Source organism: Bombina bombina, chromosome 3 (genome assembly GCF_027579735.1).
Source record: "Bombina bombina isolate aBomBom1 chromosome 3, aBomBom1.pri, whole genome shotgun sequence".
Classification (NCBI taxonomy): Eukaryota; Metazoa; Chordata; class Amphibia; order Anura; family Bombinatoridae; genus Bombina; species Bombina bombina.
Genome location: NC_069501.1, coordinates 433,117,198 through 433,144,768, shown reverse-complemented (window position 1 = coordinate 433,144,768; position 27,571 = coordinate 433,117,198). Strand labels below are relative to the sequence as shown.

Genomic DNA, 27,571 nt, shown 5'->3' with positions numbered 1-27,571 from the left:
AGACACCTAAGTAACTAACAAAGTATACAAAAAGGGAAGAAAGTTTGGTAATAGAAGTAATTTGCAAAAAAAAGTTGTTAAAAATTGCATGCTCTACATACATCATCAATACTGAAGACTCAGGCTTACCTCCAGCATACATAACAGCCAACATGATCGAAGAAATCCATGACACTTCACTGCTTGTTGCTCCAAAGATCTGCTCTATGTCCTTGAAAAAGACAGTAATGGATTTGGGAAAGGCATAGGAAAAGCCAATAGACACAAAGGCTCCGACAACAACCACCCAGCCCCAACCACCTTCTGGCGGGGTATAACCCACAGGTCCTCCAACTGCAGGTGCCATTGTCACGCGATAGAAAGTCTACACACAGCAAGTACCTGGAGAGAAAAATAAGGTTGTTTAAAGAGAATTCCATATTAAAATGCTTAAGCAGAAAGAAAAGCTTTAGTTGCAAACATAAGACTTACAAAAAGGGATAAAAGTCAATTACAAACACACACACACCAGACCACCCCCCCACCCCGTCAAATACTGTATTTATGTGAAACACATGGGCAAACCACCAAGCAAAGGAATACAAAACACACCAGGGGGGCAGCAAATACCCATTGAAGGAGCAAAACTATGCCCTACTGAAAAGTGAAGTGGGGACGAAATCTTAACGTGCCATAAAACAGGTTGAGATCTGTGCATACCCTAAAAAGGGATAATTAAAGGGACACTGAACCCAATTTTTTTATTTTGTGATTCAGATAGAGCATACAATCTTAAGCAACTTTCTAAATTTACTCCTATTATCAAATGTTCTTCATTCTCTTGGTATCTTTATTTGAAATGCAAGAAAGTTTAGATGCCGGACCATTTTTGGTGAACAACCCGGGTTGTTCTTACTGATGGGTGGATAAATTCATCCACCAATAAAAAAGTGCTATCCACAGTTCTGAAAAAAAAAAAAAAAAAAAAAAAGCTTAGATGCCTTTTTCAAATAAAGATAGCAAGAGAACGAAGAAAAATTAATAGGAGTAAATTAGAAAGTTGCTTAAAATTGCATGCTCTGTCTGAATCACAAAAGAAAAAAAAAACAGAATTTATGCTTACCTGATAAATTACTTTCTCCAACGGTGTGTCCGGTCCACGGCGTCATCCTTACTTGTGGGATATTCTCTTCCCCAACAGGAAATGGCAAAGAGTCCCAGCAAAGCAGGCCATATAGTCCCTCCTAGGCTCCGCCCACCCCAGTCATTCGACCGACGGACAGGAGGAAATATATATAGGAGAAACCATATGGTACCGTGGTGACTGTAGTTAGAGAAAATAATTCATCAGACCTGATTAAAAAACCAGGGCGGGCCGTGGACCGGACACACCGTTGGAGAAAGTAATTTATCAGGTAAGCATAAATTCTGTTTTCTCCAACATTGGTGTGTCCGGTCCACGGCGTCATCCTTACTTGTGGGAACCAATACCAAAGCTTTAGGACACGGATGAAGGGAGGGAGCAAATCAGGTTACTACCTAAACGGAAGGCACCACAGCTTGCAAAACCTTTCTCCCAAAAATAGCCTCCGAAGAAGCAAAAGTATCAAATTTGTAAAATTTGGCAAAAGTGTGCAGTGAAGACCAAGTCGCTGCCTTACATATCTGGTCAACAGAAGCCTCGTTCTTGAAGGCCCATGTGGAAGCCACAGCCCTAGTGGAGTGAGCTGTGATTCTTTCAGGAGGCTGCCGTCCGGCAGTCTCATAATGTCTGCTAAAATCATCTTCCTCTCACAAACAGAAATCTTCATCCTTTTCTGTTTCAGAGTAAATAGTACATACCAGCACTATTTTAAAATAACAAACACTTGATAGAAGAATAAAAACTACATTTAAACACCAAAAAACTCTTAACCATCTCCGTGGAGATGTTGCCTGTGCAACGGCAAAGAGAATGACTGGGGTGGGCGGAGCCTAGGAGGGACTATATGGCCAGCTTTGCTGGGACTCTTTGCCATTTCCTGTTGGGGAAGAGAATATCCCACAAGTAAGGATGACGCCGTGGACCGGACACACCAATGTTGGAGAAATTGGGTTACATGTCCCTTTAAGTAAAAATAGTTTGCATAAAAAAAAAAAAAAAAGTTGGGAAGTATTTTAAAATAATTTTCAAAAATAAGCAAAATTCATTAAGGACCAGTAAACAGTAGATTTGCATAGTCAACAAATGCAAGATAAGACAATACAATAGCATTTACTCTGAATGCTAGTGTACAATGTCCCAAAAAAAAAAAAAAAAAAAAAAAAAAAAAAAGTTTTAAATACACAGCTCCAGAGAAGCAGTGCATTACCAGGTGCTAACTGAACATACCTGGCAACCCAATGACAAGAGGTACGAGTGTGTAGCCACTAGCATGTGCATTTGTTTCACAAACAAATGACTAATATGGCCACACAGCATTTGGCCATTTATGGCACCGGGTTTATTAGTGTGAAAGTGCAACACATGAATAAATCCGGCACTGGAAATAGCCAAACGATGTTGCCATATTTAATATTAGTTTGTTAAGCAAATGAACATTCCTAGCAGCCACTGATCCCCAGCTAGCTCCCAGTAGTGAACGGTTGTTACAGCCTGCTTACGTATGCTGTACAACAAAAAAAGCATACTAAAGTACATTTAAAATAAAAAGTAAATTGAAACACCTCTTAACGAACAGCGCCATATCCTGTACGACAATGCTGCTGATAGTTGGTGGTGTGGGAGGGGCCTGCTACACTGCAGAAAAAAAAATGCAGCAAGCAGGGGGGACGGCAAGGTGGGGTAAATAACACCACACACACACACCATACTGGCAGGCAGTCTGCCAGTACTTAAAGGGACAGTTCACCCCAAAAATTTCTCCCCTTTAAAATATTCAATGATCCTTTTAACCTGCTAGAGTATTAAATTGGTTACAAGTAACTCCTTTACTCCTATTTCAGCATTTGAAATAGCCGATTTAGCCTGTGGTAACGCCACCTACACTGAACAAATTAATACTGGAGTATAGGCTATTGAATAGCCTAAGTATACACAGCCAGCAGAAGAGATTACACTCTCAGTGGGATGCAGGCTAGTTAAGTAATAAATGATAATTTTCCATTGTTCTCTATGTATTGGGCTTTGGTGTTCCAGCCAAATAAAAGATAAGGAAGCAAGTCTGTTTACACAAACTTAGAACATAATGAGATCTGATATCACCTTTAAGTTCAACCCATTGTAATAGGCTGTGGTTTCAAAGCACAAAATCAGCTACTTCATATACACAAATAAGCATGGAAATGGAATTTCTCAAATATTTTATACTATGCAGTTGGTATAACAAGTCATTTAAAATACATTAATGGAAAAACAATTTTACAGTGTACTGTCCCTTTAAAGGGACACTGAACCCACATTTTTTTTCTTTCGTGATTCAGATAGAGCATGTAATGTTAAGCAACTTTCTAATGTACTCCTATTATCAATTTTTCTTCATTATCTTGCTATCTTTATTTGAAAAACAGAATTTATGTTTACCTGATAAATTACTTTCTCCAACGGTGTGTCCGGTACACGGCGTCATCCTTACTTGTGGGATATTCTCCTCCCCAACAGGAAATGGCAAAGAGCCCAGCAAAGCTGGTCACATGATCCCTCCTAGGCTCCGCCTTCCCCAGTCATTCGACCGACGTAAAGGAGGAATATTTGCATAGGAGAAATCATATGATACCGTGGTGACTGTAGTTAGAGAAAATAAATCATCAGACCCGATTAAAAAACCAGGGCGGGCCGTGGACCGGACACACCGTTGGATAAATTAATTTATCAGGTAAACATAAATTCTGTTTTCTCCAACATAGGTGTGTCCGGTCCACGGCGTCATCCTTACTTGTGGGAACCAATACCAAAGCTTTAGGACACGGATGATGGGAGGGAGCAAATCAGGTCACCTAGATGGAAGGCACCACGGCTTGCAAAACCTTTCCCCCAAAAATAGCCTCAGAAGAAGCAAAAGTATCAAATTTGTAAAATTTAGTAAAAGTGTGCAGTGAAGACCAAGTCGCTGCCTTACATATCTGATCAACAGAAGCCTCGTTCTTGAAGGCCCATGTGGAAGCCACGGCCCTAGTGGAATGAGCTGCGATTCTTTCAGGAGGCTGCCGTCCGGCAGTCTCATAAGCCAATCTGATGATGCTTTTAAGCCAAAAAGAGAGAGAGAGGTAGAAGTTGCTTTTTGACCTCTCCTTTTACCAGAATAAACAACAAACAAGGAAGATGTTTGTCTGAAATCCTTTGTAGCCTCTAAATAGAATTTTAGAGCACGAACTACATCCAAATTGTGCAACAAACGTTCCTTCTTTGAAACTGGATTCGGACACAAAGAAGGCACGACTATCTCCTGGTTAATATTTTTGTTAGAAACAACTTTCGGAAGAAAACCAGGCTTAGTACGCAAAACCACCTTATCTGCATGGAACACCAGATAAGGAGGAGAACACTGCAGAGCAGATAACTCTGAAACTCTTCTAGCAGAAGAAATTGCAACCAAAAACAAAACTTTCCAAGATAATAACTTGATATCAACGGAATGTAGGGGTTCAAACGGAACCCCCTGAAGAACTGAAAGAACTAAATTAAGACTCCAAGGAGGAGTCAAAGGTTTGTAAACAGGCTTGATTCTAACCAGAGCCTGAACAAAAGCTTGAACATCTGGCACAGCCGCCAGCTTTTTGTGAAGTAAAACAGATAAAGCAGAAATCTGTCCCTGCAAAGAACTTGCAGATAATCCTTTCTCCAAACATTCTTGAAGAAAGGATAGAATCTTAGGAATTTTTATCTTGTTCCATGGGAATCCTTTAGATTCACACCAACAGATATATTTTTTCCATATTTTATGGTAGATTTTTCTAGTTACAGGCTTTCTGGCCTGAACAAAAGTATCAATGACAGAATCTGAGAACCCTCGCTTTGATAAAATCAAGCGTTCAATCTCCAAGCAGTCCGTTGGAGTGAGGCCAGATTCGGATGTTCGAACGGACCTTGAACAAGAAGGTCCTGTCTCAAAGGTAGCTTCCATGGTGGAGCCGATGACATATTCACCAGATCTGCATACCAAGTCCTGCGTGGCCACGCAGGAGCTATCAAGATCACAGATACCCTCTCCTGTTTGATCCTGGCTACCAGCCTGGGAATGAGAGGAAACGGTGGGAACACATAAGCTAGGTTGAAGCTCCAAGGTGCTACTAGTGCATCCACTAGTCGCCTTGGGATCCCTGGATCTGGACCCGTAGCAAGGAACCTTGAAGTTCTGATGAGACGCCATCAGATCCATGTCTGGAATGCCCCACAATTGAATTATTTGGGCAAAGATTTCCGGATGGAGTTCCCACTCCCCCGGATGAAATGTCTGACGACTCAGAAAATCCGCTTCCCAATTTTCCACTCCTGGGATGTGGATTGCAGACAAGTGGCAGGAGTGAGTCTCCGCCCATTGAATTATTTTGGTCACTTCTTCCATCGCCAGGGAACTCCTTGTTCCCCCCTGATGGTTGATATACGCAACAGTCGTCATGTTGTCTGATTGAAACCGTATGAATTTGGCCTTTGCTAGCTGAGGCCAAGCCTTGAGAGCATTGAATATCGCTCTCAGTTCCAGAATATTTATCGGGAGAAGAGATTCTTCCCGAGACCAAAGACCCTGAGCTTTCAGGGGTTCCCAGACCGCGCCCCAGCCCACCAGACTGGCGTAGGTTGTGACAATGACCCACTCTGGTCTGCGGAAGCTCATCCCTTGTGACAGGTTGTCCAGGGTCAGCCACCAACGGAGTGAATCTCGTCTCCGACGATACAAGTAGATCAGAGGACCAAAGTCTGTATAATCCCCATTCCACTGACTGAGCATGCACAGTTGTAATGGTCTTACATGAATTCGCGCAAAAGGAACTATGTCCATTGCCGTGACCATCAAACCTATTACTTCCATGCACTGCGCTATGGAAGGAAGAAGAACAGAATGAAGTACTTGACAAGAGCTTAGAAGTTTTGATTTTCTGGCCTCTGTCAGAAAAAACAGAATTTATGCTTACCTGATAAATTACTTTCTCCAACGGTGTGTCCGGTCCACGGCGTCATCCTTACTTGTGGGATATTCTCTTCCCCAACAGGAAATGGCAAAGAGCCCAGCAAAGCTGGTCACATGATCCCTCCTAGGCTCCGCCTACCCCAGTCATTCGACCGACGTTAAGGAGGAATATTTGCATAGGAGAAACCATATGGTACCGTGGTGACTGTAGTTAAAGAAAATAAATTATCAGACCTGATTAAAAAAACCAGGGCGGGCCGTGGACCGGACACACCGTTGGAGAAAGTAATTTATCAGGTAAACATAAATTCTGTTTTCTCCAACATAGGTGTGTCCGGTCCACGGCGTCATCCTTACTTGTGGGAACCAATACCAAAGCTTTAGGACATGGATGAAGGGAGGGAGCAAATCAGGTCACCTAAATGGAAGGCACCACGGTTTGCAAAACCTTTCTCCCAAAAATAGCCTCAGAAGAAGCAAAAGTATCAAACTTGTAAAATTTGGTAAAAGTGTGCAGTGAAGACCAAGTCGCTGCCCTACATATCTGATCAACAGAAGCCTCGTTCTTGAAGGCCCATGTGGAAGCCACAGCCCTAGTGGAATGAGCTGTGATTCTTTCGGGAGGTTGCCGTCCGGCAGTCTCGTAAGCCAATCTGATGATGCTTTTAATCCAAAAAGAGAGAGAGGTAGAAGTTGCTTTTTGACCTCTCCTTTTACCGGAATAAACAACAAACAAGGAAGATGTTTGTCTAAAATCCTTTGTAGCATCTAAATAGAATTTTAGAGCGCGAACAACATCCAAATTGTGCAACAAACGTTCCTTCTTTGAAACTGGTTTCGGACACAGAGAAGGTACGATAATCTCCTGGTTAATGTTTTTGTTAGAAACAACTTTTGGAAGAAAACCAGGTTTAGTACGTAAAACCACCTTATCTGCATGGAACACCAGATAAGGAGGAGAACACTGCAGAGCAGATAATTCTGAAACTCTTCTAGCAGAAGAAATTGCAACTAAAAACAAAACTTTCCAAGATAATAACTTAATATCAACGGAATGTAAGGGTTCAAACGGAACCCCCTGAAGAACTGAAAGAACTAAATTGAGACTCCAAGGAGGAGTCAAAGGTTTGTAAACAGGCTTAATTCTAACCAGAGCCTGAACAAAGGCTTGAACATCTGGCACAGCTGCCAGCTTTTTGTGAAGTAACACAGACAAGGCAGAAATCTGTCCCTTCAGGGAACTTGCAGATAATCCTTTTTCCAATCCATCTTGAAGGAAGGATAGAATCTTAGGAATCTTAACCTTGTCCCAAGGGAATCCTTTAGAATCACACCAACAGATATATTTTTTCCAAATTTTGTGGTAAATCTTTCTAGTTACAGGCTTTCTGGCCTGAACAAGAGTATCGATAACAGAATCTGAGAACCCTCGCTTCGATAAGATCAAGCGTTCAATCTCCAAGCAGTCAGCTGGAGTGAAACCAGGTTCGGATGTTCGAACGGACCCTGAACAAGAAGGTCTCGTCTCAAAGGTAGCTTCCAAGGTGGAGCCGATGACATATTCACCAGATCTGCATACCAAGTCCTGCGTGGCCACGCAGGAGCTATCAAGATCACCGACGCCCTCTCCTGATTGATCCTGGCTACCAGCCTGGGGATGAGAGGAAACGGCGGGAACACATAAGCTAGTTTGAAGGTCCAAGGTGCTACTAGTGCATCCACTAGAGCCGCCTTGGGATCCCTGGATCTGGACCCGTAGCAAGGAACTTTGAAGTTCTGACGAGAGGCCATCAGATCCATGTCTGGAATGCCCCACAGCTGAGTGACTTGGGCAAAGATTTCCGGATGGAGTTCCCACTCCCCCGGATGCAATGTCTGACGACTCAGAAAATCCGCTTCCCAATTTTCCACTCCTGGGATGTGGATAGCAGACAGGTGGCAGGAGTGAGACTCCGCCCATAGAATGATTTTGGTCACTTCTTCCATCGCTAGGGAACTCCTTGTTCCCCCCTGATGGTTGATGTACGCAACAGTTGTCATGTTGTCTGATTGAAACCGTATGAACTTGGCCCTCGCTAGCTGAGGCCAAGCCTTGAGAGCATTGAATATCGCTCTCAGTTCCAGAATATTTATCGGTAGAAGAGATTCTTCCCGAGACCAAAGACCCTGAGCTTTCAGGGATCCCCAGACCGCGCCCCAGCCCATCAGACTGGCGTCGGTCGTGACAATGACCCACTCTGGTCTGCGGAATGTCATCCCTTGTGACAGGTTGTCCAGGGACAGCCACCAACGGAGTGAGTCTCTGGTCCTCTGATTTACTTGTATCTTCGGAGACAAGTCTGTATGATCCCCATTCCACTGACTGAGCATGCACAGTTGTAATGGTCTTAGATGAATGCGCGCAAAAGGAACTATGTCCATTGCCGCTACCATCAACCCGATCACTTCCATGCACTGAGCTATGGAAGGAAGAGGAACGGAATGAAGTATCCGACAAGAGTCTAGAAGCTTTGTTTTTCTGGCCTCTGTCAGAAATATCCTCATTTCTAAGGAGTCTATTGTTCCCAAGAAGGGAACCCTTGTTGACGGAGATAGAGAACTCTTTTCCACGTTCACTTTCCATCCGTGAGATCTGAGAAAGGCCAGGACTATGTCCGTGTGAGCCTTTGCTTGAGGAAGGGACGACGCTTGAATCAGAATGTCGTCCAAGTAAGGTACTACAGCAATGCCCCTTGGTCTTAGCACAGCTAGAAGGGACCCTAGTACCTTTGTGAAAATCCTTGGAGCAGTGGCTAATCCGAAAGGAAGCGCCACGAACTGGTAATGCTTGTCCAGGAATGCGAACCTTAGGAACCGATGATGTTCCTTGTGGATAGGAATATGTAGATACGCATCCTTTAAATCCACCGTGGTCATGAATTGACCTTCCTGGATGGAAGGAAGAATAGTTCGAATGGTTTCCATCTTGAACGATGGAACCTTGAGAAACTTGTTTAAGATCTTGAGATCCAAGATTGGTCTGAACGTTCCCTCTTTTTTGGGAACTATGAACAGATTGGAGTAGAACCCCATCCCTTGTTCTCTTAATGGAACAGGATGAATCACTCCCATTTTTAACAGGTCTTCTACACAACGTAAGAATGCCTGTCTTTTTATGTGGTCTGAAGACAACTGAGACCTGTGGAACCTCCCCCTTGGGGGAAGCCCCTTGAATTCCAGAAGATAACCTTGGGAGACTATTTCTAGCGCCCAAGGATCCAGAACATCTCTTGCCCAAGCCTGAGCGAAGAGAGAGAGTCTGCCCCCCACCAGATCCGGTCCCGGATCGGGGGCCAACATTTCATGCTGTCTTGGTAGCAGTGGCAGGTTTCTTGGCCTGCTTTCCCTTGTTCCAGCCTTGCATTGGTCTCCAAGCTGGCTTGGCTTGAGAAGTATTACCCTCTTGCTTAGAGGACGTAGCACTTTGGGCTGGTCCGTTTCTACGAAAGGGACGAAAATTAGGTTTATTTTTTGCCTTGAAAGGCCGATCCTGAGGAAGGGCGTGGCCCTTACCCCCAGTGATATCAGAGATAATCTCTTTCAAGTCAGGGCCAAACAGCGTTTTCCCCTTGAAAGGAATGTTAAGTAGCTTGTTCTTGGAAGACGCATCAGCCGACCAAGATTTCAACCAAAGCGCTCTGCGCGCCACAATAGCAAACCCAGAATTCTTAGCCGCTAACCTAGCCAATTGCAAAGTGGCGTCTAGGGTAAAAGAATTAGCCAATTTGAGAGCATTGATTCTGTCCATAATCTCCTCATAAGGAGGAGAATCACTATCGACCGCCTTTATCAGCTCATCGAACCAGAAACATGCGGCTGTAGCGACAGGGACAACGCATGAAATTGGTTGTAGAAGGTAACCCTGCTGAACAAACATCTTTTTAAGCAAACCTTCTAATTTTTTATCCATAGGATCTTTGAAAGCACAACTATCCTCTATGGGTATAGTGGTGCGTTTGTTTAAAGTGGAAACCGCTCCCTCGACCTTGGGGACTGTCTGCCATAAGTCCTTTCTGGGGTCGACCATAGGAAACAATTTTTTAAATATGGGGGGAGGGACGAAAGGAATACCGGGCCTTTCCCATTCTTTATTAACAATGTCCGCCACCCGCTTGGGTATAGGAAAAGCTTCTGGGAGCCCCGGCACCTCTAGGAACTTGTCCATTTTACATAGTTTCTCTGGGATGACCAACTTGTCACAATCATCCAGAGTGGATAATACCTCCTTAAGCAGAATGCGGAGATGTTCCAACTTAAATTTAAATGTAATCACATCAGGTTCAGCTTGTTGAGAAATGTTCCCTGAATCAGTAATTTCTCCCTCAGACAAAACCTCCCTGGCCCCATCAGACTGGGTTAGGGGCCCTTCAGAAACATTATTACCAGCGTCGTCATGCTCTTCAGTATCTAAAACAGAGCAGTCGCGCTTACGCTGATAAGTGTTCATTTTGGCTAAAATGTTTTTGACAGAATTATCCATTACAGCCCTTAATTGTTGCATAGTAAGGAGTATTGGCGCGCTAGATGTACTAGGGGCCTCCTGAGTGGGCAAGACTTGTGTAGACGAAGGAGGGAATGATGCAGTACCATGCTTACTCCCCTCACTTGAGGAATCATCTTGGGCATCATTTTCTCTAAATTTTGTGTCACATAAATCACATCTATTTAAATGAGAAGGAACCTTGGCTTCCCCACATTCAGAACACAGTCTATCTGGTAGTTCAGACATGTTAAACAGGCATAAACTTGATAACAAAGTACAAAAAACGTTTTAAAATAAAACCGTTACTGTCACTTTAAATTTTAAACTGAACACACTTTATTACTGCAATTGCGAAAAAGTATGAAGGAATTGTTCAAAATTCACCAAAATTTCACCACAGTGTCTTAAAGCCTTAAAAGTATTGCACACCAAATTTGGAAGCTTTAACCCTTAAAATAACAGAACCGGAGCCGTTTTTATATTTAACCCCTTTACAGTCCCTGGTATCTGCTTTGCTGAGACCCAACCAAGCCCAAAGGGGAATACGATACCAAATGACGCCTTCAGAAAGTCTTTTCTATGTATCAGAGCTCCTCACACATGCATCTGCATGTCATGCTTCTCAAAAACAAGTGCGCAATACAGGCGCGAAAATGAGACTCTGCCTATGATTAGGGAAAGCCCCTAGAAAATAAGGTGTCCAATACAGTGCCTGCCGGTTATTTTACAAAATTCCCAAGATTAAAATAATTCCTCAAGGCTATGGAGTATAAAATATGTTTATATATAAATCGATTTAGCCCAGAAAATGTCTACAGTCTTAAAAAGCCCTTGTGAAGCCCTTTTTTTCTGTCTGTAATAAAAATGGCTTACCGGATCCCATAGGGAAAATGACAGCTTCCAGCATTACATCGTCTTGTTAGAATGTGTCATACCTCAAGCAGCAAAAGTCTGCTCACTGTTTCCCCCAACTGAAGTTAATTCCTCTCAACAGTCCTGTGTGGAAACAGCCATCGATTTTAGTAACGGTTGCTAAAATTATTTTCCTCTTACAAACAGAAATCTTCATCTCTTTTCTGTTTCAGAGTAAATAGTACATACCAGCACTATTTTAAAATAACAAACTCTTGATTGAATAATAAAAACTACAGTTAAACACTAAAAAACTCTAAGCCATCTCCGTGGAGATGTTGCCTGTACAACTGCAAATAGAATGACTGGGGAAGGCGGAGCCTAGGAGGGATCATGTGACCAGCTTTGCTGGGCTCTTTGCCATTTCCTGTTGGGGAAGAGAATATCCCACAAGTAAGGATGACGCCGTGGACCGGACACACCTATGTTGGAGAAAACAACTGCGCATTAGTGGCGCGAAAATGAGGCTCTGCCTATGATTAGAGAAGGCCCCCAGTGAAAAAGGTGTCCAATACAGTGCCTGCCGTTTCTTTAACATAATTCCCAAGAATAAAATAACTCCTCAAAGCTATAAACTATTAAAAATGCTTATAAATCAATCGTTTTAGCCCAGAAAAATGTCTACCAGTCTTTAAAGCCCTTGTGAAGCCCTTTATTCTTATTTAATAAAAATGGCTTACCGGATCCCATAGGGAAAATGACAGCTTCCAGCATTACCAAGTCTTGTTAGAAATGTGTCATACCTCAAGCAGCAAAAGTCTGCTCACTGTTTCCCCCAACTGAAGTTAATTCCTCTCAACAGTCCTGTGTGGAAACAGCCATCGATTTTAGTAACGGTTGCTAAAATCATTTTCCTCTTACAAACAGAAATCTTCATCTCTTTTCTGTTTGAGTAAATAGTACATACCAGCACTATTTTAAAATAACAAACTCTTGATTGAAGAATAAAAACTACATTTAAACACCAAAAAACTCAACCATCTCCGTGGAGATGTTGCCTGTGCAACGGCAAAGAGAATGACTGGGGAAGGCGGAGCCTAGGAGGGATCATGTGACCAGCTTTGCTGGGCTCTTTGCCATTTCCTGTTGGGGAGGAGAATATCCCACAAGTAAGGATGACGCCGTGGACCGGACACACCTATGTTGGAGAAAAGAAGGCATCTAAGCTTTTGTGGTTTATTTGATCGCATTTGGTGGTGAAAATAGTTGCATGAAATCGGCTTAGATCAATACTTTGTGTTTGGGGAAAAAAAAAAAACACACACACAAAGGCTCTATTTCTGTTTCAATGGAGTGATGGTAAACATGCTCTGGCCTTTTGGGGAAGTTTTAGTCTGAAATGCCCAGTCCTTAAGGGGTTAAATTGCTCTATAATGAAAGTTTAATTTTGACTTATGTCCCTTTAAACCATAAATGCAAGATGGGAGTGGAGCAAAACCCTTGGCACCCAGTTAAAAGATAAACAGCAGTGATGTCATCCTTCAAAGGGGACAAGAAAGTCAATTAAACTTTAGCGATTCGGAAAGAGCATGCAGTTTTATGAGACTTTCCAATTTACTTAAATAAATTTGTCAGGGGAAAAAAAAAAAAAAAAAAAATAATATTACCATTCATTTGAAGTTTAGACTAAGTGCTTTAAAGGGATACTGAACCCATTTTCTTTCACGATTCAGATACCCAATTTTTTTCTTTTTGTAATTCAGACAGAGCATGCAATTTTAAGCAACTTTCTAATTTACTCCTATTATCAATTTTTCTTCGTTCTCTTGCTATCTTTATTTGAAAAAGGCATCTAGGGCTTTTTTGGTTCAGACCTCTTGACACCGGACAGCACTTTATTGGTGGATGAATTTATCCACCCATCAGCAAGAACAACCCAGGTTGTTCACCAAAAATGGGCCGGCACCTAAACCTACATTCTTGCATTTCAAATGAAGAAAATTTGATAATAGGATTAAATTAGAAAGTTGCTTAAAATTCCATGCTCTTTATGAAATCAATGCCCACAGCTTATTAGATACAGAGCTGCCATCGCAATTGCAGTGTGCACAAACGAGAAGTGGAGCGAACAGATGCCCCCATAAAATAGTAAGAACAGCATTTATATAAATCCCCAAGTGACTTTTTTTTTTTTTTTTTTTTTAAGCATAAAGTTAGCGACTCTAGTAGTTATCTATATTAGTATCAGGCCTCTAAAACTGTATAAATTACCATCACTTTAAGACCTACCTAGGTGTCTGGTGCATTACATGTCAGGAAATAGTGCCACCACCTAGTGCTCTTGCAAAAGTTACCAATTGAATGAAGAAAATTTGATAGAAGTGCATTAGAAAGTTGTTTAAAAATGACTAGTTTTTCTAAATTGTGAAAGACACCAACTGATTTGGAGGGGAGGACTAAACCACATATCACTGTAGAATGTGTTAAGGATGGAATAAACATTTCCAGTTTTCCTATCACCGACTACCAGGCTTATTTCAATAGTTTTTGTCTACATAGATAAATGGCATTTTCAGAGAATATATATATATATATATATATATATATATATATATATATATATATATCCCTTTTGTAAACCATTATTAATCCTAACCAATTTGGTTTGGTAATCTCTAACTCAGAGCTTTAATCTGCATTTGCTGAACCTGGTCATCTTATGAACTAATGCCACTGATCAGACTTGTGATTCCTGTAAACTAGGCCTACTTTGTACATCATGAGTGCACAGCAAGCCTAGGTGACTGGCTGATCTACCGTTCACTGTTAAAGGGACATTATACACTAGATTTTTCTTTGCATAATTTTTTTTAGATGATCCATTTATATAGCCCATAAAGGTTTTCTTTTGTTGTTTTTTTCTAATGGATGGTTAGGAGTCTGTAAATCAGCAATTTTATTTAAAAATAAACAAAACTAAGCCCCAACGTTTGATAATACCAACATATACCTACTCCAGCTTGCTTCTGTTCGTGTAAAGGGTCTTTTCATATGAAAAGGGGGAGTGTCTGCATTTCCCACTTTCAGTGGGTGTTCCAGTTTAGCTCTGTTGAAAAGGTTACTGGAAGTTTCTAAGTAAGTTTTTAAACGGTTTTATACTGGATTTTTATAGCAGTATCTGTGCATATTCTTTATAGTAGTGTCTATTACATGTAGTTATATGAAAATTGGTGTATACTGTCCCTTTTAAAGGGTAGATCTGGTTTTTATTCATTTCCTGGCTGCATAATTATTGTAAATCTTCCCTCCCTTCCTCAATAGAGCCGAGTAACCGCCAGGCAGTATACAAACTGCTCTGCACGTCTGACACGTAGAATTCTTTGTAACAAAGCAGTGTCATCATGACATCACACAGATGCCACTTCTGGGAGCTCAGTTGTAAAGCCCTTACGTCTGAAGACTGACTAACTTTAGCTTTCTTTTGAAGGGAAGGGGGGGGTGTGGAAAATGATGATTCAGTCACACTGATGTATTTAACCGGAACAGTGAGTGAGGTTTCATTATTGGGTTGAATAAAATTAAAGGAATAAGGAAGAACACTTAAACTGTAACAAGTGTGCAATTTTATGTACTAAATTTCCTTGATGTAACTAAGGTTTCTCTAGTTTTATAAGCATGCAATTGTACCTCTACTAAGGTCAGTTAGGGATAGTTATAAATAAGTTACTTGTCTCAGTTTTTAATGTCCCTCTTTTTTTAAAGGGGTGTTAAAAGTCAAATGTCACATAAGTTTAAAAATACTTAAAAATTTACATTTTTGTTCCCGTTAATTTTGCTTCTTTAAAGGGACAGTAAAGTCATAATTAAAGGACCAGTAAACATAGTAGATTTGCATATTCAACAGATGCAAGATAAGACAATAGCATTTACTCTGAATTTCAAATGAGTAGTAGATTCTTTTCTAACACATTTCAAAGTTATGTATATTTCCACTCCCCCTGTACCATGTGATAGCAATCAGCCAATCACAAATGCATATACGTATAGTCTGAATTTATGCAAATGCTCAGTAGGAGCTGGTGACTCAAAAAGTGTAAATATAAAAGAATGTGCACATTTTTTTTTATAGAAGTAAATTGGAAAGTCGTTTAAAATGACATGCTGTATCTGAATCATGAAAATTTAATAAAACCTTAGTGTCCCTTTAAACATTCCTGATTTAGACCGTGCTTCCTTCTGTAGTTACCCTTTGCTGATTTAATTATCTACGAAAGCTCAGTTTTAGAGGCCTGATGTTCGCTCCATTCCCTTGTTTTTCCTGGTTTTTGCACACTGCAATTGCGATGGAAGCTCTGTATGCAACAAGCTGTGAATTTCTCAAAACGGTTTGGAAAACAGCACACCTGTCCTTTGTCTTATGGGGCACGGAATAAAGGACCTGCCACGCCCCAAATCAGCAAAAAAAAGTTATTCCAGCCTCAAAAAAAAAAAAAAAAAAAAAAAAAAAAAAACAAAAAAAAACACACACACACACCTTTGTTTCACATAGGGTCCATGGAAAAGAAAATACAACGTTTCAGGCCTGCTATAGGCCCTTAGTCATGTAGTCTAATGAGCTGTGGGCATTGATTTCTTTAAAATAAAAATTGCAAATGCATTGCTGGAACGCTGAAAAGATCCACAATGTAGTGAATGCATGCGGAAAAAAAAAAAAAAATTCTAAATGAAAAACATGCCAAAACTATTATTGGACAACACAGCAGATAGACACACACAAAACAAAAAACACAACTTAGTGGCGGGGCTGCAGCGCACAACACATTCAGAGCGGTTTGTTTTAAACTAACAGTAAATTGGATTATTGAAACTCATTAATGTCTGCAGCTGCATCGATTGCACAGCCTTTTTGATTTTACCATCACTTTAAAGATTACAATGAGAGCGAAGCATATTTGTTAATCGAAAAAAAAATAAAAAATTTAAAGGGACAGTCAACACCAGAATTTTTGTTGATTATTACACATTCCCTAGTTTTGCATAACCAAGTTATAATAATACACGTTTTACCTCTGTAATTACCTTGTATCTAAGCTTCTGCTGACTGCCCCATTAATTCAGTTCTTTTGACAGACTTGCATTTTAGCCAATCAGTGCTCACTCCTAGGTCACTTCACGTGCTTGAGCTCAATGTTAACTATATGAAACCGATGAACTAATGCCCTCTAGTGGTCAAAATGCATTAAGATTAGAGGCAATCTTCAAGGTCTAAGAAATTAGCATATGAACCTCCTAAATTTAGCTTTCAACTAAGAATACCAACAGAACAAAGCAAAATTGGTGATAAAAGTAAATTGGGAAGTTGTTAAAATTACAGTCCCTATTTAAATCATGAGTTTCTTTGGGATTTTTGGGACTTGACTGTCCCTTTAAGTTATGTGCTCTAAACTGCAGTCTCAAAACAAGTTTTACATTAGGTGCTATTTACCAGTAACAAATTATTCTAACCCCAAGATTTATCGGCTGGCTACTAAATTTTGAATGTATTACATGGAAGCCTAAGTCACTTCTGTGTATTAACCCTTTCGTGACTGGTACATAAAGTCTACATCGGAACAACCGTTACGCTAAACAAATTGAAATCATGCGATCGTGAGATTTCAATTATGGGATCGGGTCTGGAGGGCGTCCCTATGACGCTAGGAACGCCCTCCAGACCACGATCAAATCCTGCAAGCGCAGTAGGCGCTTGTATTCCGCCATAACGGCTTTAAAGCCCAGCACCGTTGTTATGGAACGGCATCAAAAAGGTTAAAGAGGGCAACTTAAAGTGAATGTAAATTTTTACTGTTTTGAAAACATAATTTATGCTTACCTGATAAATTCCTTTCTCCTGTAGTGTAGTCAGTCCACGGGTCATCATTACTTATGGGATATTAACTCCTCCCCAACAGGAAGTGCAAGAGGATCACCCAAGCAGAGCTGCTATATAGCTCCTCCCCTCTACGTCACACCCAGTCATTCGACCGAGAACCAAACGAGAAAGGAGAAACTATAGGGTGCAGTGGTGACTGGAGTATAATTTAAATTTAGACCTGCCATAAAAAACAGGGCGGGCCGTGGACTGACTACACTACAGGAGAAAGGAATTTATCAGGTAAGCATAAATTATGTTTTCTCCTGTTAAGTGTAGTCAGTCCACAGGTCATCATTACTTATGGGATACCAATACCAAAGCTAAAGTACACGGATGACGGGAGGGACAGGCAGGATCTTTATACGGAAGGAACCACTGCCTGAAGAACCTTTCTCCCAAAAACAGCCTCTGAAGAAGCAAAAGTGTCAAATTTGTAAAATTTGGAAAAAGTATGAAGAGAAGACCAAGTTGCAGCCTTGCAAATCTGTTCAACAGAGGCCTCATTCTTAAAGGCCCAAGTGGAAGCCACAGCTCTAGTAGAATGAGCTGTAATTCTTTCAGGAGGCTGCTGTCCAGCAGTCTCATAGGCTAAACGTATTATGCTACGAAGCCAGAAAGAGAGAGAGGTAGCAGAAGCTTTTTGACCTCTCCTCTGTCCAGAATAAACGACAAACAGGGAAGAAGTTTGACGAAAATCTTTAGTTGCCTGTAAATAAAATTTCAGAGCACGGACTACGTCCAGATTGTGTAGAAGCCGTTCCTTCTTTGAAGAAGGGTTAGGGCACAGTGATGGAACAACAATCTCTTGATTGATATTCTTGTTAGTAACTACCTTAGGTAAGAACCCAGGTTTAGTACACAGAACTACCTTATCTGAATGAAAAATCAGATAAGGAGAATCACAATGTAAAGCTGATAACTCAGAGACTCTACGGGCCGAGGAAATAGCCATTAAAAACAGAACCTTCCAAGATAACTTGATATCAATGGAATGAAGGGGTTCAAACGGAACACCCTGTAAAACGTTAAGAACTAAGTTTAAGCTCCACGGTGGAGCTACAGTTTTAAACACAGGCTTAATCCTAGCCAAAGCCTGACAAAAAGCCTGAACGTCTGGAACTTCTGACAGACGTTTGTGTAAAAGGATGGACAGCACTGAAATCTGTCCCTTTAAAGAACTTGCAGATAAACCCTTTTCTAAACCCTCTTGTAGAAAAGACAATATCCTAGGAATCCTAACCTTACTCCATGAGTAACTCTTGGATTCACACCAGTGTAAGTATTTACGCCAAATCTTATGGTAAATCTTTCTGGTAACAGGTTTCCTAGCCTGTATTAAAGTATCGATTACTGACTCCGAAAATCCACGCTTTGATAAAATCAAGCGTTCAATTTCCATGCAGTCAGCTTCAGAGAAATTAGATTTTGATGTTTGAAAGGACCCTGAATTAGAAGGTCCTGTCTCAGAGGCAGAGACCAAGGTGGACAGGATGACATGTCCACTAGATCTGCATACCAGGTCCTGCGTGGCCACGCAGGCGCTATTAGAATCACCAATGCTTTCTCCTGTTTGATCCTGGCAATCAAACGAGGAAGCATCGGAAATGGTGGAAACACATAAGCCATCCCGAAGGTCCAAGGTGCTGTCAAAGCATCTACCAGGACCGCTCCCGGGTCCCTGGACCCGTAGCAAGGAAGCTTGGCGTTCTGGCGAGATGCCATGAGATCCATATCTGGTTTGCCCCAACGCCGAAGTATTTGGGCAAAGACCTCCGGATGAAGTTCCCACTCCCCCGGATGAAAAGTCTGACGGCTTAGGAAATCCGCCTCCCAGTTCTCCACTCCTGGAATGTGGATCGCTGACAGGTGGCAAGAGTGAGACTCTGCCCAGCGAATTATCTTTGATACTTCCATCATCGCTAGGGAACTTCTTGTCCCTCCTTGATGGTTGATGTAAGCTACAGTCGTGATGTTGTCCGACTGAAACCTGATGAACCTCCGAGTTATTAACTGAGGCCAAGCCAGAAGGGCATTGAGAACTGCTCTCAATTCCAGAATGTTTATTGGAAGGAGACTCTCCTCCTGAGTCCATGATCCCTGAGCCTTCAGGGAATTCCAGACAGCGCCCCAACCTAGTAGGCTGGCGTCTGTTGTTACAATTGTCCAGTCTGGCCTGCTGAAGGGCATCCCCCTGGACAGATGTGGCCGAGAAAGCCACCATAGAAGAGAATTTCTGGTCTCTTGATCCAGATTCAGAGTAGGGGACAAATCTGACTTAGCATGCACAATTGCAGCGGTCTGAGATGAAGGCGTGCAAAGGGTACTATGTCCATTGCCGCTACCATTAAGCCGATTACCTCCATGCATTGAGCCACTGACGGGTGTTGAATGGAATGAAGGACACGGCAAGCATTTTGAAGCTTTGTTAACCTGTCTTCTGTCAGGTAAATCTTCATTTCTACAGAATCTATAAGAGTCCCCAAGAAGGGAACTCTTGTGAGTGGTAAGAGAGAACTCTTTTCTTCGTTCACTTTCCACCCATGCGACCTTAGAAATGCCAGTACTAACTCTGTATGAGACTTGGCAGTTTGAAAGCTTGACGCTTGTATCAGAATGTCTAGGTACGGAGCCACCGAAATTCCTTGCGGTCTTAGTACCGCCAGAAGAGAGCCCAGAACCTTTGTGAAGATTCTTGGAGCCGTAGCCAACCCGAATGGAAGAGCTACAAACTGGTAATGCCTGTCTAGGAAGGCAAACCTTAGATACCGGAAATGTTCTTTGTGAATCGGTATGTGAAGGTAAGCATCCTTTAAATCCACTGTGGTCATGTACTGACCTCTTTGGATCATGGGTAAGATTGTCCGAATAGTTTCCATTTTGAACGATGGAACTCTTAGGAATTTGTTTAGGATCTTTAAATCCAAGATTGGTTTGAAGGTTCCCTCTTTCTTGGGAACCACGAATAGATTTGAGTAAAACCCTTGTCCGTGTTCCGACCGCGGAACCGGATGGATCACTCCCATTAGTAAAAGATCTTGTACACAGCGTAGAAACGCCTCTTTATCTGGTTTGTTGACAACCTTGAAAGATGAAATCTCCCTTTTGGGGGAGAGGCTTTGAAGTCCAGAAGATATCCCTGAGATATGATCTCTAACACCCAGGGATCCTGGACATCTCTTGCCCAAGCCTGGGCGAAGAGCGAAAGTCTGCCCCCCACTAGATCCATTCCCGGATCGGGGGCCCTCACTTCATGCTGTCTTAGGGGCAGCAGCAGGTTTTCTGGCCTGCTTGCCCTTGTTCCAGGTCTGGTTAGGTTTCCAGCCTTGTCTGTAGCGAGCAACAGCTCCTTCCTGTTTTGGAGCAGAGGAAGTTGATGCTGCTCCTGCCTTGAAGTTACGAAAGGCACGAAAATTAGACTGTCTAGCCCTAGGTTTGGCTCTGTCTTGAGGCAGGGCATGGCCTTTACCTCCTGTAATAACAGAATTTATGTTTACCTGATAAATTACTTTCTCCAACGGTGTGTCCGGTCCACGGCGTCATCCTTACTTGTGGGATATTCTCTTCCCCAACAGGAAATGGCAAAGAGCCCAGCAAAGCTGGTCACATGATCCCTCCTAGGCTCCGCCTACCCCAGTCATTCGACCGACGTTAAGGAGGAATATTTGCATAGGAGAAACCATATGGTACCGTGGTGACTGTAGTTAAAGAAAATAAAATATCAGACCTGATTAAAAAAACCAGGGCGGGCCGTGGACCGGACACACCGTTGGAGAAAGTAATTTATCAGGTAAACATAAATTCTGTTTTCTCCAACATAGGTGTGTCCGGTCCACGGCGTCATCCTTACTTGTGGGAACCAATACCAAAGCTTTAGGACACGGATGAAGGGAGGGAGCAAATCAGGTCACCTAAATGGAAGGCACCACGGCTTGCAAAACCTTTCTCCCAAAAATAGCCTCAGAAGAAGCAAAAGTATCAAACTTGTAAAATTTGGTAAAAGTGTGCAGTGAAGACCAAGTCGCTGCCCTACATATCTGATCAACAGAAGCCTCGTTCTTGAAGGCCCATGTGGAAGCCACAGCCCTAGTGGAATGAGCTGTGATTCTTTCGGGAGGCTGCCGTCCGGCAGTCTCGTAAGCCAATCTGATGATGCTTTTAATCCAAAAAGAGAGAGAGGTAGAAGTTGCTTTTTGACCTCTCCTTTTACCTGAATAAACAACAAACAAGGAAGATGTTTGTCTAAAATCCTTTGTAGCATCTAAATAGAATTTTAGAGCGCGAACAACATCCAAATTGTGCAACAAACGTTCCTTCTTTGAAACTGGTTTTGGACACAGAGAAGGTACGATAATCTCCTGGTTAATGTTTTTGTTAGAAACAACTTTTGGAAGAAAACCAGGTTTAGTACGTAAAACCACCTTATCTGCATGGAACACCAGATAAGGAGGAGAACACTGCAGAGCAGATAATTCTGAGACTCTTCTAGCAGAAGAAATCGCAACTAAAAACAAAACTTTCCAAGATAATAACTTAATATCAACGGAATGTAAGGGTTCAAACGGAACCCCCTGAAGAACTGAAAGAACTAAATTGAGACTCCAAGGAGGAGTCAAAGGTTTGTAAACAGGCTTGATTCTAACCAGAGCCTGAACAAAGGCTTGAACATCTGGCACAGCTGCCAGCTTTTTGTGAAGTAATACCGACAAGGCAGAAATCTGTCCCTTCAGGGAACTAGCAGATAATCCTTTGTCCAATCCTTCTTGAAGGAAGGATAGAATCCTAGGAATCTTAACCTTGTCCCAAGGGAATCCTTTAGATTCACACCAACAGATATATTTTTTCCAAATTTTGTGGTAAATCTTTCTAGTCACAGGCTTTCTGGCCTGAACAAGAGTATCGATAACAGAATCTGAGAATCCTCGCTTCGATAAAATCAAGCGTTCAATCTCCAAGCAGTCAGCTGGAGTGAAACCAGATTCGGATGTTCGAACGGACCCTGAACAAGAAGGTCTCGTCTCAAAGGTAGCTTCCAAGGTGGAGCCGATGACATATTCACCAGATCTGCATACCAAGTCCTGCGTGGCCACGCAGGAGCTATCAAGATCACCGACGCCCTCTCCTGCTTGACCCTGGCTATCAGCCTGGGGATGAGAGGAAATGGCGGGAACACATAAGCTAGTTTGAAGGTCCAAGGTGCTACTAGTGCATCCACTAGAGCCGCCTTGGGATCCCTGGATCTGGCCCCGTAGCAAGGAACTTTGAAGTTCTGACGAGAGGCCATCAGATCCATGTCTGGAATGCCCCACAGGTGAGTGACTTGGGCAAAGATTTCCGGATGGAGTTCCCACTCCCCCGGATGCAATGTCTGCCGACTCAGAAAATCCGCTTCCCAATTTTCCACTCCTGGGATGTGGATAGCAGACAGGTGGCAGGAGTGAGACTCCGCCCAGAGAATAATTTTGGTTACTTCTTCCATCGCTAGGGAACTTCTTGTTCCCCCCTGATGGTTGATGTACGCAACAGTCGTCATGTTGTCTGATTGAAACCGTATGAACCTGGTCCTCGCAAGCTGGGGCCAGGCCTGGAGAGCATTGAATATCGCTCTCAGTTCCAGACTATTTATCGGTAGAAGAGATTCTTCCCGAGACCAAAGACCCTGAGCTTTCAGGGATCCCCAGACCGCGCCCCAGCCTATCAGACTGGCGTCGGTCGTGACAATGACCCACTCTGGTCTGTGGAACATCATCCCTTGAGACAGATTGTCCAGGGACAGCCACCAACGGAGTGAGTCTCTGGTCCTCTGATTTACTTGTATCTTCGGAGACAAGTCTGTATAGTCCCCATTCCACTGACTGAGCATGCACAGTTGTAATGGTCTTAGATGAATGCGCGCAAAAGGAACTATGTCCATCGCCGCCACCATCAAACCGATCACTTCCATGCACTGAGCTATGGAAGGAAGAGTAACGGAATGAAGTATCCGACAAGAGTCCAGAAGTTTTGTTTTTCTGGCCTCTGTTAGAAAGATCCTCATTTCTAAGGAGTCTATAATTGTTCCCAAGAAGGGAACCCTTGTTGACGGGGATAGAGAACTCTTTTCCACGTTCACTTTCCAGCCGTGAGATCTGAGAAAGGCCAGGACAATGTCCGTGTGAGCCTTTGCTTGAGGAAGGGACGACGCTTGAATCAGAATGTCGTCCAGGTAAGGTACTACTGCAATGCCCCTTGGTCTTAGCACCGCTAGAAGGGACCCTAGTACCTTTGTGAAAATCCTTGGAGCAGTGGCTAATCCGAAAGGAAGCGCCACGAACTGGTAATGTTTGTCCAGGAATGCAAACCTTAGGAACCGATGATGTTCCTTGTGGATAGGAATATGTAGATACGCATCCTTTAAATCCACCGTGGTCATGAATTGACCTTCCTGGATGGAAGGAAGGATAGTTCGAATGGTTTCCATCTTGAACGATGGGACCTTGAGAAATTTGTTTAAGATCTTGAGATCTAGGATTGGTCTGAACGTTCCCTCTTTTTTGGGAACTATGAACAGATTGGAGTAGAACCCCATCCCTTGTTCTCTTAATGGAACAGGATGAATCACTCCCATTTTTAACAGGTCTTCTACACAATGTAAGAACGCCTGTCTTTTTATGTGGTCTGAAGACAACTGCGACCAGTGGAACCTCCCCCTTGGGGGAAGTCCCTTGAATTCCAGAAGATAACCCTGGGAGACTATTTCTAGCGCCCAAGGATCCAGAACATCTCTTGCCCAAGCCTGAGCGAAGAGAGAGAGTCTGCCCCCCACCAGATCCGGTCCCGGATCGGGGGCCAATATTTCATGCTGTCTTGGTAGCAGTGGCAGGTTTCTTGGCCTGCTTTCCCTTGTTCCAGCCTTGCATTGGTCTCCAAGCTGGCTTGGCCTGAGAAGTATTAACCTCTTGCTTAGAGGACGTAGCACCTTGGGCTGGTCCGTTTTTACGAAAGGGACGAAAATTAGGTCTATTTTTTGCCTTGAAAGGCCGATCCTGAGGAAGGGCGTGGCCCTTACCCCCAGTGATATCAGAGATAATCTCTTTCAAGTCAGGACCAAACAACGTTTTCCCCTTGAAAGGAATGTTTAGTAGCTTGTTCTTGGAAGACGCATCAGCCGACCAAGATTTCAACCAAAGCGCTCTGCGCGCCACAATAGCAAACCCAGAGTTCTTAGCCGCTAACTTAGCCAATTGCAAAGAGGCGTCTAGAGAGAAAGAATTAGCCAATTTGAGAGCATTGATTCTGTCCATAATCTCCTCATAAGGAGGAGAGTCACTATCGAGCACCTTAAGCAGTTCATCGAACCAGAAATATGCGGCAGTAGTGACAGGGACAATGCATGAAATGGGTTGTAGAAGGTAACCCTGCTGAACAAACATCTTTTTAAGCAAACCTTCTAATTTTTTATCCATAGGATCTTTGAAAGCACAACTATCCTCTATTGGAATAGTGGTGCGTTTGTTTAAAGTAGAAACCGCTCCCTCGACCTTGGGGACTGACTGCCATAAGTCCTTTCTGGGGTCGACCATAGGAAACAATTTTTTAAATATGGGGGGAGGGACGAAAGGAATACCGGGCCTTTCCCATTCTTTATTAACAATGTCCGCCACCCGCTTGGGTATAGGAAAAGCTTCTGGGAGCCCCGGCACCTCTAGGAACTTGTCCATTTTACATAGTTTCTCTGGGATGACTAAATTTTCACAATCATCCAGAGTGGATAATACCTCCTTAAGCAAAATGCGGAGATGTTCCAATTTAAATTTAAATGTAATCACATCAGATTCAGCCTGCTGAGAAATGTTCCCTAAATCAGTAATTTCTCCCTCAGACAAAACCTCCCTGGCCCCCTCAGATTGGGTTAGGGGCCCTTCAGAGATATTAATATCAGCGTCGTCATGCTCTTCAGTAACTAAAACAGAGCAGCCACGCTTACGCTGACAAGGGTTCATTTTGGCTAAAATGTTTTTGACAGAATTATCCATTACAGCCGTTAATTGTTGCATAGTAAGGAGTATTGGCGCGCTAGATGTACTAGGGGCCTCCTGAGTGGGCAAGACTCGTGTAGACGAAGGAGGGAATGATGCAGTACCATGCTTACTCCCCTCACTTGAGGAATCATCTTGGGCATCATTGTCATTATCACATAAATCACATTTATTTAAATGAATAGGAATTCTGGCTTCCCCACATTCAGAACACAGTCTATCTGGTAGTTCAGACATGTTAAACAGGCATAAACTTGATCAGAAAGTACAAAAAACGTTTTAAAATAAAACCGTTACTGTCACTTTAAATTTTAAACTGAACACACTTTATTACTGCAATTGCGAAAAAACATGAAGGAATTGTTCAAAATTCACCAAATTTTCACCACAGCGTCTTAAAGCCTTGAAAATATTGCACACCAATTTTGGAAGCTTTAACCCTTAAAATAACGGAACCGGAGCCGTTTTAAGCTTTAAACCCCTTTACAGTCCCTGGTATCTGCTTTGCTGAGACCCAACCAAACCCAAAGGGGAATACGATACCAAATGACGCCTTCAGAAGTCTTTTATAAGTATCAGAGCTCCTCTCACATGCGACTGCATGCCATGCCTCTCAAAAACAAGTGCGCAACACCGGCGCGAAAATGAGACTCTGCCTATGCTTGGGGAAAGCCCCTAAAGAATAAGGTGTCTAAAACAGTGCCTGCCGATATTATTATATCAAAATACCCAGATAAAATGATTCCTCAAGGCTAAATATGTGTTAATAATCAATCGATTTAGCCCAAAAAAAAGTCTACAGTTTAAATAAGCCCTTGTGAAGCCCTTATTTACAATCGTAATAAACATGGCTTACCGGATCCCATAGGGAAAATGACAGCTTCCAGCATTACATCGTCTTGTTAGAATGTGTCATACCTCAAGCAGCAAGAGACTGCAAACTGTTCCCCCAACCGAAGTTAATTGCTCTCAACAGTCCTGTGTGGAACAGCCATGGATTTTAGTTACGGTTGCTAAAATCATTTTCCTCATACAAACAGAATTCTTCATCTCTTTTCTGTTTCTGAGTAAATAGTACGTACCAGCACTATTTGAAAATAACAAACTCTTGATTGAATAATGAAAAACTACAGTTAAACACTAAAAAACTCTAAGCCATCTCCGTGGAGATGTTGCCTGTACAACGGCAAAGAGAATGACTGGGGTAGGCGGAGCCTAGGAGGGATCATGTGACCAGCTTTGCTGGGCTCTTTGCCATTTCCTGTTGGGGAAGAGAATATCCCACAAGTAAGGATGACGCCGTGGACCGGACACACCTATGTTGGAGAAATCAACGATAATTTCTTTCAAACCGGGCCCAAATAAAGTCTGCCCCTTGAAAGGTATGTTAAGTAATTTAGATTTAGAAGTAACATCAGCTGACCAGGATTTTAGCCACAGTGCTCTGCGTGCCTGAATGGCGAATCCGGAATTCTTAGCCGCAAGTTTAGTTAAATGTACTACGGCATCAGAAATAAAAGAATTAGCTAGCTTAAGGGTTTTAAGCTTGTTTGAAATCTCATCTATTGGCGCTGAGTCAAGGGTCTCTTCCAGAGACTCGAACCAAAATGCGGCCGCAGCCGTGACAGGCGCAATACATGCAAGGGGTTGCAATATAAAACCTTGTTGAACAAACATTTTCTTAAGGTAACCCTCTAACTTTTTATCCATTGGATCTGAAAAGGCACAGCTATCCTCCACCGGGATAGTGGTACGCTTAGCCAGAGTAGAAACTGCTCCCTCCACCTTAGGGACCGTCTGCCATAAGTCCCGTGTGGTGGCGTGTATTGGAAACATTTTTCTAAATATAGGAGGGGGGGAAAAAGGGTACACCGGGCCTATCCCACTCCTTGGTAATAATCTCTGTAAGCCTCTTAGGTATAGGAAAGACGTCAGTACTAGTATCTATCCAGCCTACATAATTTCTCTGGGATTGCAACCGTGTTACAATCATTCAGAGCCGCTAATACCTCCCCTAGCAATACACGGAGGTTTTCTAGCTTAAACTTAAAATTTGAAATATCTGAATCCAGTCTATTTGGATCAGATCAGTCACCCGCAGAATGAAGCTCTCCGTCCTCATGTTCTGCAAATTGTGACGCAGTATCTGACATGGCCCTAGTATTATCAGCGCACTCCGTTC

At 42.6% G+C, this 27,571-nt stretch overlaps 1 protein-coding gene across 1 annotated transcript in view; it reads right to left on the bottom strand.

Moving 5' to 3' along the window:
- Positions 1-27,571, bottom strand: part of SLC16A1 (solute carrier family 16 member 1) — a 56,118-nt gene that overhangs the window by 8,766 nt on the left and 19,781 nt on the right. The window contains exon 2 of the mRNA XM_053706653.1: positions 130-381. Within this exon, the coding sequence (XP_053562628.1) occupies positions 130-346 (217 nt within the window). The 5' untranslated portion in view covers positions 347-381. The remainder of the gene's footprint in view (positions 1-129; positions 382-27,571) is intronic.